A 13,835-nucleotide genomic window follows, 5' to 3' on the forward strand; every position below is an offset into this window, starting at 1 on the left:
TACTAATTAAAAATAATACACTGGTTAGAACGGAGGCCACCGAACAAGTGGTATTCCTGTAAAACTATGTTCTGTGATTTTTCAGAATGTAATCGTCATTCCCAATGCAGATTGCCTCCAGAGCAGGTGGCAGGTCATTCTTTTGAATTCTCTCATGCATAACAAATATCCATCCTTTGAGGTTGGAGTTGATTTTTTTTTTTTATTTGGTGTGGTGCAGGAGGTGTGATTAAATGAGGCAATGCTGATTTTGGCCCCCAGTGTGGTGCGATTGCAAAGTAACGGGCCCTTTGCTGGTGGGTGTAGAAAGTGGCTTCAAAAGCAATTGTCACATACATGGAATCATTATGTACTCTCCCAAGATCATTGCTTCAAAGAACAGTGCTCCTGGGCTGTAAGAAGATTTGGTCTGTTAAAAAAAAATCAATAGCAAGCTGATCTCACTATCATATAATCATATTTCATATGGTCTTTCTTTCATACTTGTTCATTTCTATAATTGAAAGCCAAGTGTTGGCTAAGCTAGCCTTAAGAATCAGTTGTTCTCTCTGGTCTGTAAGATTCTCGATCACTGAGTTAATCTTTTTTCTTTGTTCTACTTCTTCCTAGATGGCGGGGCTCAGAGATCAGAAATACTGCCTCTGGAAAAGAGGCTCAGAGTTCGCATTGCTCGTGATACCTGTGACAGTAAAATCAAGTGGTTATAGCGATCAGATAAAAAATATACTTAATTTGTAATTAGAGTTTATGCCTGATCACTTCTAGCTGGGTCTTTGTTTCTGAAGAGTCAGTACACCCTTGTGCTTTCATAAAAAAAAAATTATAAGAGCTTTAAAATGTCCTTGGGTAAAAAACATTTGCCTTTAAGTTATTAGACATGCAGACTCTGTGTCCTTCAGTGCACAATGGTGCCTGACAGACAGGTAAATAACATGAAGCTTCCTTTAGAAAAATCAGTTATAAATATTCAACTCAAAACCAACTGATGGCTCCCTCTGACATGTAAACAAGACTCTGGGAAGGATGCGTTCTTAGGAAGAGGATGAGGAAGCCAGTGGCACGAGTTGACACTGATGAAATACTGCTCAGTCCGCATTTAGATAACTCTGCTTTTGTCATAATAGTTTTGTTGTTGGGGCAGAGGAGGTTTCCCTGGCAGCTGCCTGTTCAACCTGGCGTAGGAGGATTAGTGGAGGGGTGGAGGGCTTCAGCAGTGACTGAAAGAAGCCACTTCCTAGATTTCTAATTATATGTCAATTCCTCAAGTGACTCGGAAGCTGCACAAAAACAGTGCTGGTGTTGTTTGTTATTCATGGGACATGTGTTGCTTTATGCTGCCCAGCAAACTCAGGGTCATTTTTCTTCTTGAAAGAATTTTAATATTAAAAGCCACATTTGGATCTGCATAAAACTGAAAGTTTTGGGAGTACATAAACAATCATAGTAATAACAATACAACAAAAATGTATAAATATAAAATATGAGAAAAAAGTGATAATAGAAAACTAGGGAAAATAGGCAAAGAATATGAATAAGTGGTTTTCAGAGAATGAATTACAAGTGGCCAGTAAACAAATCTATTAGAAGATGCCCAAGCTTACTTTTAAACAGGAAAACACAAAAACACGATACCATTTTCTTCCAATCAGATTTGCAATATTTTAAATTACTGAAGATATCAAGTGTTGCTGAGAATGTGGAGGAATTAAGCAATCATACACTGTGAAGGTGTAAATTGGTTCACTTTGGAGTGTTCGGACCATCTATTAAAACCAAAAATGTGCATGACCAATGACAGAGAAAGTCCATTTCTAATTATCTATCCTGGACAAATACTTGCACATTTGCATAAGGAGTCATTTTACGAATGTTCATAGCACCATGGTTTGACTAGTGAAATACTGGAAACAATTGAAATGCCCAACAATAGAGAGAATGTCTAAAAAATGTGGTGTGTTTATATGTTGGAATACATGTGGCAGTTAAAGAGAATGGACTCATTCTCTTAAGTATCAACATTGATAGATCTGAAAAAAATGTATTATTGAGTGAATCAAGGACATTCAGAGTGTTATTAGCATATGACACAATATACATAAAAGCATACTGTGAAACAGTGCTATAGATTTTAAAAAATTATTGTGTAATATTTTAAATATACAAAGAGAATGTTGTATTGGCCACTCAGCTTAGTTTTCTGATTTTTCCATGCGTGCATATATTTGCACTTGAAGATGTAAAAGAAACCTCACGTACCAAACTCGGAGCAGTAGTTTTCTTTAGGGAGTGGAGAGAGTCCAGCATTGGGGATGATTCTCAAAGGGACTTTACTGAAATCTGTAACAATCTATTTTTAAAAGAAGATTACATTCTTGTGTTATTCATATGATCAAAACATGAAGTAAAATAAGTCTGTTGCTGTTCATGGTGGTAGACAAATATTCATAGTTCTAGTTCAAGCCAGTTCAGTTGACGAGACATTGCTGGATCTCTCTTTTAACCAGAAAGCATCCTTCACTTGGCAGCTATTAACTAAGGTCGGCCCTGGGCGTGGAACTGTGCCAATGGCAGAGACCCCCAGTCTATATCCCTTACTTCCCTGACTCTTCTGCAATAATAGTTAGCAAATGATTAAATTGTGTTTACCATCTGCCAGGAAGTGATCTCAGGGCTCTTGTGGTATATCCTTCTAGAATGTTCAATGTTTTTACAAAAATGGGCTCATTCCATAGGTAATGTTTTAGTACTTGCTCTTTTTTTTCACATAACCATATTTTGGGCATCTTCCCACATTATTTAGCATTCTTATAAAGCATCACATCTACATCACATGGCTGTACAGTAATTTATTTAACCCACTCACCTTTGTCTAATGCCAAAGTTGTTTCTAGTATTTTATGACCAAGCTTTCATAAATCAGCCTTAAAGATTCGTCTTAAATTTCACCCATAGTTATTTCTTTTAGGTAGAGCATTCTAATGCACACACACAAAGACAGAAATAGATTGTGTGAAGGAGGGAGAGGGAGGAGGGAGGAGGTGGGGGAGGGAAAAGGGGAGGTGGGGAGCAGGGAGTGGGGTGGGGAGAAGAAAAAGAGGGGGGTTGAAGGTAAAATTCAGACTCGCAGTGGCAAAAGCAGGTGGACACAGGTGGGCATGCACTACACCCATGTCCTCTGCCCTCATTGGTATCCTGGTGATTTGGCTGGTGAGGAAGCTATGAGGATGAGATGCTTAGATTCAAAATATGGTGATAAAATGGTTGGAAAGACAGTAAAGCAGTCCCTAAGATTCTAGAGCTCTCCCTCCCATCTTTGGGTAGGCACAGACTTCTGAGGTCCTGCCTGCACTGGGTGTGCTGACCTTGCCTCTGTACGACAGCTGGGGAGTCTGCCTTTGGGACCAGCTCTGGTGATTGTGGAGAGAGGAAAGCATGAGAAAAAGAAGAGTAAGAGCAGAAAGGCAGGCAGTGTAACAGTCATTGGAGCTCTGTCGAAACTGAGATTAGCAGAGAAAAGCTTTGTTTTTGGTAGTAAAAACTTTGTTTTAAAATCCTTTTTTTTCCTGCTCTTAATTACATCTGGATTTCCTCCTCTCCGGCATTTCCTAGCACTTGAGTGTCTTTTAATCTCAAAAGATACCTGTGTGTGCAATCTCTGGGTGATGGTTCTTTGTGTTCTTAAATCCATCTATTTGACTTCCCCTTCCTTTGCCGGGCAAAGACTATGCCTCTCACTTCCTTGAAAGCCTGAGTCACAGATTTAGAAGTAAATGACACATCAAGGAGGATTGGGAAATAAGACCTGCTGGTATTTTTCGGGTGCTTTGCAATTTACAAACCGCCTTCAAATTCCTTTGATTCTCCCAACCACCTCATGAGGCGGGTTGAGAAGTGTCATGATTGTGTCATTGGCCTCATTTTACACAGTAGTGGTTGCTGGGCCAGTAGGTGCTGTAATCAGAACTCAAATCTGGGTCTTCTGACTGTGAGTCCCACTGCCCTCCCAGGCCTCATTTTGCTTCAGAGCATTTAGCCCAGGGCTTCCTACTATTGGGGAAGGAGATGCCTGCTGCCTTGGATTCTTATTACCCTCAGACTGATTTGCTTGGTTCTTACTGATATAAGGGGCTTGAACCTTTTCAGGTAAGCTGCCTGGATGGAGTAGGAGAATTAGGAATCAAATAATTTTAAGCTTGATAAACTAAGCCACAACATTTCAGTAGCTGTCAATCTAGACAGCTTATTACAATAACCTGGGGTCCTGAAGACCTTTTGAAAAACACTTCTGCCTGGTCCCGTCACGAACCAGTGAAATCAAAGGGGTGGAGAGGAGATTACTCTCTCTCTTTGTTTTAGGGATGATTACATTCTTGTGTTCTGTGATTGATACCTTTATATCAGCAAGCTTTCTGTTATTTTATCTTATATTTTATTTTTATTGTTATTTTTATTGAAGTATAGTTGATTTTGTAATTCATACTGTTGATGGTATTTATTCTTCAGTTAAAGAGAAAAATGGTGTAAATGCTATGATTTGTTATTTTATTTTAGCTGGTGCCTTCCGTTAAATTCCTAGCTCACTTTTACCAATGAAAGTCTCCTGCTGTCTTTTTATTTGTGTTTTTCTAAGCATGGTTCCTGTTTTTCAGCTGTCGGCTGGCCTTGGCCTCACAGAGATTAGTCAGCCTCTGCTTACACTTGACTCACTTTCTCGGCCCTTGTCCCCAAGCGGCCTCCTTTGCACTCCCCTCCTCTGCCTTACTTTCTAGTTTCTCTGCTTCATCTGTCCATCCTTCATCCTCACAAGCTTCCTTCCTTGTTGTCCTCAGGCTCAGACAGGCTCCTCCCATTGCATCTGCAAAGATATCATAGTTTCTCCTTCTTTTCTTTTGAAGCCTTTTTGTAAGACTTTCCATCTCTGACCAGAAGACTGAAATCCGGCTCCCCATAAAAGGAAGGGCACGTGGGGTGTTGTAGTGGTTCAGCTGTAGACTCGGTGGGCTCGCACGCGTGGAGGATTGTGAGGGCATCATGGAAGGAGGGCGTACTCTGCTGTCTGGGAATCCACTCGTGTGGAGCTTCTGCCCCACGATGGTGCTGTGGCCCTAGGGAGCCGAGCATAAGGCACGTCCCTGAATGTGACCCGGCTCAGGCTCGTGTATGAGCCTCCATGCCTCCCCCAGAGTGTGAGGGGGCTGTGAGCAACCAACGTGGGCTTCATGTTGTGCCTGTCCGGAAGCTCCACGGAAGCTGGCTTCTTCCTGCCGAAGCACCTGGCTAGTCCCAGAGAAATCACTGGAATTCTTGGATCAATGGGTTTCTACTAACCCCCTCAGCCGGGTCAAATCTCAGTAGAACTCAACTTTACAGATTTGTTTGAAACCTCACTGGCCTCTAGGATACATTTGTTGGAAGGCTGCTCATCCTTAACAGTTTGCCAAAAGGATAGTGTGCGCCCTGTGAGATAAATATGCTTAATGACTAAAAATAAAATAATGTATATGATTGTATACTTTATATGCAGGAATAAATATTATATTCAGGATATGCACACACACACATCCCTGAAAAGTTCTTCATTCTTCAGAATCTACATTTCTATAGTCTCAGAGAACCTCAGCTTTCTTATATCTGCATCTTCTACCCAGTGAGACACTGTTATTTCTCATCTAGTCTTTACCCAGTTCTTGTGACATTCTCAGCTCTTGATCTGGCTCCTTCTACTGCACTGGGTGTCTCCTCCTGTCTGGTGACTAGAAAGCATATGACTGATATGAAGGAAAAACAAAACAAAATGTGGTGGTTGTACTGGGCAAGTGAGAGCACGAGATACAGCATCTGATTCACATCAGCAGAACTCCCCCTGCCTGCATGATGCCTCTAACCTGTGCTCTTTGGTTCCAGGAGCACGTGTGAATGCCAAGGACAACATGTGGCTGACCCCGCTGCACCGGGCTGTTGCCTCCAGAAGTGAAGTGAGTGGTTATCTTACTTAATCTAGCGCCTGCAGTCCCTAGAAAGAGAAAAATGCTTTCTGCTGAATTAGGCATTCCCACTGGTGAGCAGAAAGCTTTTACTTCTAATGCAACAGGGTTACCAAAATTGAACAGCTATTTATTTGAGCACCTGCTGCATGCCAGGCATGGTGCTAACGGGGTGACTGGGGTGGTCCAAGATGGACGATGAGATCCTGGACTTCAGTGAGTTTTCAGTCTGGAGGCGGATGCAAACAGGTAAGCAGATCAGTACAATATTGTAGTTGAATTGGAGGAGGAAGCAAATAACTGTCTTCCTGAATAGGGGAAGTCTTCCAAGAAGAGATGTCAACTGAGCTAGTCCGTAGAGGATGAGTAGGGACTTAACCAGGCCAGGAGAAGGAGGGAGGGCTGAGGCAGGAGGAGAAACATGCTACAGGACAAGGGTCATGGGAGTGAATGAATGGCGGGGTTGGTTGGGTGTAGCCGGAACACAAGGTGTGGTGGAAGATAAGCCTGATGGTGGAAGCTGGGTCACATGGCAGAGGGCTGGCTGTCCTCTGAGCACTGGGGAGTGCTGACAGCAGAGAAAAATGCGAAAACGGTAGGATTCAGAACTTGTGAGAGTGAGGTGGAAAAGAAGCCACTGGGTGGATGGTGACACCGTTAACTGGGAAGGCAGAGGCAGAGGAGCAGGGCTCAGGGAAGCTAATAAGTTCTGTTTGAACATGCTGAGTTTGGCAAACATGTCACTGGAACGTAAGCACTATGACCACAAGGATCTGTGTTTTGTTTTCTGATGTATCCCAAGTCTGGTGCATCGTAGGTACCCAGGAAAGAATTTATTTTGAATGCTGGAAATTCAGGTGAGGATGGCTAATAGATTGCCATTGTTTATACAGGTCTAGAGCTTAGGAACAGAGGGGATGTCATTGAAATCCTGTCAAATGGATCGGCTGGTTCAGGGAAAGTATAAGGGACAAGAAGAGAAGGCCATTGTGTCGGGGTAGGGTGGCAGCAAACTCTGGTGAATATGAGTCTTGAAGCCTGGTCAGAGGGGATGCCTTCCATCCAGAGATACAGAGGCTCAAACTTCATGAAGCTTCTCCTCTGCTAATGGAGAAGGTGATGGTCTTATTAGGAGCAAGAGGTGTTGCTGAGAGTGTATACACCAATGTTTCAGATGTTGATGGCCATCATCCGTGTCAGCTCTTTGGCAACTGTCTGGAAATTTTGCACTATGCTTGGCAGATGACAGTTAGCTTAGGGCTCATAGTCTTCCTTGCTGTGCTATGTGATTTCATTTTTTGTTTTAATAAGAGGTTGGTTGTGTTCTCTTTCCAAATAGCCCACACAGAATGAAGGAGGGGAATAATCCTGTTGCCTGGCTCAGACCCTGGGGACTTGAAAGTCTTCTTATGGTCCCATATTTCATTTCTGTTTTACCTAGAAAAGCAGGTGCAATGGGCTACGTGAATTCATACGACCAGCTTCATGAGGCCGGCTCCTTCACAGAGGAGTATTTCCTGGTCTTTTAGAACCATTTGATCTTTAGTCAATTTCCTTTAAGTATCTTAAGAAAAATATGGTTTCTCTCCTCTTTGAACAAGAACCAGGTCTTTTTAGTTAAAAAAAAAATTTACTAAGCACTTCCTATGTGCCAGGGACTGTGTTTGCTGATGGAGCTACAAAGACAAATAAGATACATGGCCCCTATCTTAGGAAGCATTAAGTCAGTGGAACAGAAAGACATAAAACCAGATGATTTCAGTAATGTGACCTCTTCCAAGTGATCTTGACCTTTGTTAGCTCAACTTGCTGCAAAGGCTTCAATCCTCAAAACATCCATATTCCATCAATCATCAGCTTACCTTCTTTACATATCTTTAGTGTGTTAGAATTCAGTCAACCCAATGATGGATTGACCTCTACATCTGAGAAAGGCATTTGTTGCTTTATAAGAAACCATCTCCCTCTGGAGGTGTGCTGGGAAAGAAAAATCACTTGCACTTGACTCTTACCAGGAAGAAATTAATGCAAAGAGACCCTGAGTTTTAAATAATTAGGGTCATATAAAAGCTTACAAAAGAGGATGTCTTCATATTAATGTCTGTCGGTTGAAAAGTTTCTATGGAAAATTGGACTCTATGTAACCATTAGAACTGACTGTGGGCATTTTAACTTAAAGTGTGTTTCTATTTTTTGCAAGTCCTAAATTCAGATTTCCCTCATTTTAATATGATTTCAATTTTCTTAAATTTACTGAATCTTGTTTTGTGGCCTGGTGTGTATCATCTATCCTAGAGAATGTTCCATGTACACTTGAAAAGAATGTGTATTCTGCTGTTTTTGGATGGAATGTTTTGTGTCTATCTATTAATTCTGTGTGGTCTGTGTGGTCTATATGGTCTAATGTGTTATATATGATTAGTGTTTCCTTACTGATTTTCCATCTAGATGATCTGTCCATTGACGTAACTGGGTGTTAACGTCCCCCAACAACAGTATTGTATTACTGTCAATTTCTCCTTTTATGTTTGTTAGTATTTTCTTTATATATTTAGGTGCTCTTAGGTATACATAGATTTATATTTATTTTATCTTCTTATTGGGTTGATCCCTTGATCATTGTTTAATGTCTTTCCTTACTTCTTGTTACAGTCTTTGTTTTAAAGTCTATTTGTCTGATGTAAGTATTGCTACCCCAGCTTTCTTTTTGTTTCTGTCTACATGGAGTACCTTTTCACGTTCCCTCACTTTCAGTCTGTGTGTCCTTAGACCTGAAGTGAGTCTTTTGTAGGCAGCATATATGTATGGGTCTTATTTTTTTTGTAATCCACTCATCCACTCTGTCTTTTGATTGGATCATTTTGTCCATTTACATTTAAAGTAGTTATTGATAGATATGTACTTATTGCCATTCCATTAATTGTTTTCTGGTTGTTCTGTAGCTCTTTCTTGTTTTTTCCTTCTTTTGCTCTCTTGTGGTTTGATGACTATGTTTAGATTCTTTTCTATGTTATGTTTAGATTCTTTTCTACTTTTTTATGTGTATCTAGTATAGGTTTTTGGTTGTGGTTACCATATATATATGTTGATGATCTCTTAAATTTGAGTGCATTCCAACAACCCTGCATTTTTACTCCCCACTATGTTTAATGTTTTTGATATCATATTTTACATCTTTTTGTTTTGTGTATCCCTTAACTACTTATTGTGAATGTAGATGATTTTACTACTTTTGTCTTTTAACCTTTCTACTAGCTTTATAAGGGGTTGGTCTACTACCTTTATTGTATGCTTGTCTTTACCAAGGAGATTTTTTCCTTTCATAATTTTCAAATTTCTTCTTAAGGCCTTTTCTTTTCCATTGAGAGAAGTCCCTTTAACATTTCCTGTAAAGCTGATTTAGTGGTGAGCTCTTAGCTTTTGCTTGTCTGTAAAATTCTTCATCTCTCCTTCACATCTGAGTGATAACCTTGCCTGGTATTCTCAGTTGTAGGTTTTTGACTTTCATCACTTTGAACGTATCATGCCACTCCCTCCTGGCCTGCAGAGTTTTTGCTGAAAGTCAGATGATTGTCATATCCCCTGTATGTAACTCTCTTGCTGCTTTTAAGATTCTCTTTTTTTTTTCTTTAATTTTTCCAATTTTAATTACAATATGTCTTCGTGTGGCCCTCTTTGGGTTCATCTTATTTGGGATTCTTTGTGATTCCTGGACCTGGATGTCTTGTTTCTTTCCCCAGGTTAGGGAAGTTTTCCACTATTATTTCTTCAAATAAATTTTTTGCCGCTTTCTGTTTCTCTTCTCCTTCTGGGACTCCTATAATGCAAATGTTAGGATGCTTGATGTTGTCCCAGAAGTCTCTTAAATTATCCTCATTTCTTTTAGTTCTTTTTTCTCTTTTTTCTGTTCAACTTGGGTGATTTCCACTACTCTGTCTAACAGATTGCTGATCCATTCCTCTGTATCACCTGATCTGCTGTTGATTCCTTCTTGTGTATTTCAAAAAAAAAAATTCAGGTATTGTATTCTTCAGCTTTGCTTAGTTCTTCTTTATATTTTCTAACTCTTTGTTGAAATTCCCACTGTGTTTACCCATCCTTTTCTTGAGTTCATTGAGCATCTTTATGATTATTACCTTGAACTCTTTCTTGTGCAATTTGCTTGTCTCTACTTTGTTTAGTTCTTTTGCTGAAGTTTTGTCTTGCTTCTTCATTTGGAACATATTCCTCTGTCTCCTCATTTTGACTAATTCTCTGTTTATGTCTATTATTAAGTAGGTCAGTTAAATTTCTTGATCTTAGAGAAGTAGCTTTATGTGGGAGATGTCCCAGGGGTTCCAGCAGCACACTCTCCTCTGGTCACCAGAGCTATATGCTCTAGGGGTGCCCCATGTGGGCTGCAGGCTCCTTTCTGTTGGGTTGGGCCAGTGACTGTGTGTTTGCTGGGAGGCAAGGATAGCTTCCAGCTTGGTTGGCTGTGAGATTCTGCCTCATGCAGTGGCTGTGGGCCCACTGTAGGGTGGGGTAGGTTCCCCATGCAGTTGACTAGGGAGTATGGGGCCGGTGCTGATGGACAGGTAGGCCTCAACACTAATGGGCTAGTGGAAGGATTCCAGAACGGCACTTGCCAGTGCTGACATCACGGTGGAAAGAACTCCACAAAGTGGCTGCCACCAGTGTCTTCATCCGCAGGTGGAATCCCAGTTGCCTTCTGCTCTCTGAGAGACTATCCAAGAACAGCAAGTGGGTCTGAACCAGGCTTCTTTCAAACTGCTGCCTCTGCACTGGGACTTGGAGTGTGTGAGATTTTGCACATGCTCTTTAAGAGCAGACTGTTTCCTGCAGCTCTCTGGCTTTCTGGAGCATAAGCCCCACTGGTTTTCAAAGCAGAAATTCTGAGGGGGTCCATCTTCCTAATGTAGGATCCTGGGCTGAGGGGCTCAGTGTGGGGCTTGGACCCCTTGCTCTTTGGGGAGGACCTCTGTGATTGCGATATTCTTCTGATTTGTGAGTTGCTGATGTGTGGGTCTTGAGTATACTGCATCTCGGCCCCTTCTAGCCATCTCATTGTAGTTCCTTCTTTATATCTTCAGTTGTGGCAAATGTTTTCTGCTCATCTTCAGGTCTTTCTCATAGGTAATTGCTCTGTAAGTAATTACAATTTTATTGTGCCTATGGGAGGAGGTGAGTTCAGGGTCTTCCTATTCTACCATCTTGGCTACATCTCACTGCCCCTCCCCTTTTTGAATTTGATCCTATAGCCATTACTGTATGCCTCCCCTGAATAATTACTGGAGAAAGAGAAGCATGCTTGAGGAGGGAAGAACAGAGAAGGTTTGGACTGATCTTTTGGAGTTTTTCTGTGAGCACTTGCCACAGAAGATGTGTGTATTCAGCGAGAGAGCTGGCACGTCTGCCTATCACTTAGATTGTGAAGCCCTGATATTACTTACACAAATACTAAAAACCATTTCTTCATTGAAAGGTTTATAAGCTCTATATTGTCTCCAAAGTTCCTTTGCTTCTAAAACATGGGTAATTCAAGGTTCAGGGTTCAGTCAGGGAAGCAGAACCACCATGAGAAATATAGACAAGATATTTATTAAAAGAACTAGACCTTACACAATTGTGGAGCTGCTGAAGAAGTCTATGTAGGGCTATCACCTTGGTTTCTGTTGGTCCTAAAGTCACTGTAGGCCAGCAGGGCCTGCTGTTGAAAAGAAGAGCTAGACATGCAATGGAGGCGAACAGAGACAAACTGGAACCCCTCCCTGTCTCTCACTGCCTGAACGTCACAAATGGGGGTGCCTTGCAGAAAGAGCTGCATGCTTCACCTCTGAGCTCTCATGCACCTGGTCCAGGGATGGGAGAAACTGAAGCAGATATGGCAGAATCTGGAGAAGCATCAGTCCGGTACTACTGTGTGCTAACACTGTTATCCAGCTGAACAGAGACACATGCACAAGTTATAACTGCACTCGACACCCAACACATCAGCCAGGCGGTGGTTTCATGCACACCTTCCAAATCTCACACAGATTTCTCCTGCGGCCAAACCCTAGATGGAACAGTACAGGGGAGGGAATTCCATAAAATGTAGCTCAGCTTGGGTAACTGGGCACAGTACAAAACTACCATTGACATTGTTATTCTGTTACTTAAAAAGATCTTCTAGACAGTAAGTTCTTTGAAATGAGTGGCATGTCGATTGCTTGTCATTGTATGTCTAGCATCTCGTCTGCTCAGGAAACTATTGTTTTTTGAGTGATTCCTTAAAGACTGGGTTTTCTGCTTAAGTTGTGTTAACCTGATTCTCTGTAACCCTGATGGAGCTAGTATACAGCAGAGAATGCTGTGGGTAATCTTTCAAGTGTGGAAGGTAATCTAACTTGAAGCTTGTTTATGGGAGTGTGGCACTAAAAGCAAGTTAAGCCACTAGATCCTGCAAAACCAGAACGAGTTTTAAAAATTGCATGCAACACAGATAGCAGTGTAAGTCAAAGATAGCAGTATCAGTCAACATTTCTGAGCCTTCTTTCCATCAGGCAAATTTCATGTTTGGATTTCTATGCCTAAAAAAGTAATGTTCATTCACTAAATTCATTTTCTAAGCCTGTTATAGCAATAGGAGTATCAGATCATAATATTGATTAAACACCCACCCACGCCTGATATTATAAAGCTTCTCTCCAGACAAGCAAGTAGATCAAGACATGGTCGTATCCCTTGAAAACTGTCCAAAGTACATTGGGTTGTGGAGATGAATCTTTCAGTCTCACTTGGTACTGACCAGGCTGTGATGTGTGCTCCCTTTTGGCCCAATTCCCCTCCTCCTCCCACCTCCCCCCACCCCCAACCCTGGGATTCCCAGGAAGGAGACACCAAAATAGATAATTGGGGCTGAACAGCATCATCTTCTTACTGACTCCCCGAGGGCTCCGCCCATCCCCCCTTTCTCTGACTCCTCCCACGGCAGAGGAGAAGTAGAGAGAGTCTCTTACCAAAGTATTAGGGAAACAGATTTTGCAATTCTAGATAACATAGGTGAGCAGGATTTGGGGCTGCCAGAGAATTATCTGAAGTGTTGTAAATTATTTCATTTTGTTTCCCCTGTTTGGCTTATTCTTGTTGCTTTTTTGTTTTTCTTTTTTGGAAAAGGGCAGCTGTAGGGGAAAGGAATGAAAGGCATACAAGTGCATAGAAACCAGGAGGGTTTCACACGTTTACTGAAGCCCGCCCCCGCCCTCCCACCGCGCTGGCAGGCGCCGTTAAGTGTGGGCCCTGAGGGGTACGAAGTGTCCCTCCTGGGACACAGGGTTGAGGGCAGACAGCCAGGCCGAGAGCCTCCTGTGGCCAGATGTGCTGGCCTTTCACACACACCTTTTCTTCTTTAATGACCTGAGAGTAGCACCAAAGGAGAATTGTTGACCTTGTCACTTTTCTGTTCTGGAGGGTGCTTTTTGGTTAGAAATGTTTACAGTGGTTGTTTCCTGTCCTTGGGGTGTAGAATTGAGGATGTTGTGTTCAAATGCGTCCTGTCATGACGAGCATTCGTTGAGCACTAACTGTGCGTCAGGCAGTGCACTGAGCACTTTCTGCACATCATTCCCTTTTACCCTCTGAGCCACCCTTTGGGGTTGACACTGTTATGAATCCTGATTTAGGAAACATAATTGCAGAGAAGTTAAGTGTCAAGCTTAAGACACCGCGGTCAGCGAGTGGAGGAGAATGTAATAGGGGACCTGCTCTCTTAACCACCCTGCTCCTCTGCTGCCCTTACATCACAAAGGCGCCCTTCTTAGGGATACTGGTCCAGCTAACAGAATGGGTCTGTTTTTGTGTCTGTGCAGA

General features: G+C 41.9%; 1 protein-coding gene across 12 annotated transcripts in view; it reads left to right on the plus strand.

The window, feature by feature from the left end:
- ANKRD44 (ankyrin repeat domain 44) overlaps window positions 1–13,835 on the plus strand; it is a 290,253-nt gene that overhangs the window by 153,445 nt on the left and 122,973 nt on the right. For all 12 annotated transcript variants that reach the window (XM_072961553.1, XM_072961554.1, XM_072961555.1 and 9 more), the window contains one exon: window positions 5,905–5,975. In XM_072961553.1, coding sequence (XP_072817654.1) covers window positions 5,905–5,975 — 71 coding nt within the window. The remainder of the gene's footprint in view (window positions 1–5,904; window positions 5,976–13,835) is intronic.

This window comes from Vicugna pacos, chromosome 5 (genome assembly GCF_048564905.1).
Source record: "Vicugna pacos chromosome 5, VicPac4, whole genome shotgun sequence".
Taxonomy (NCBI): Eukaryota; Metazoa; Chordata; class Mammalia; order Artiodactyla; family Camelidae; genus Vicugna; species Vicugna pacos.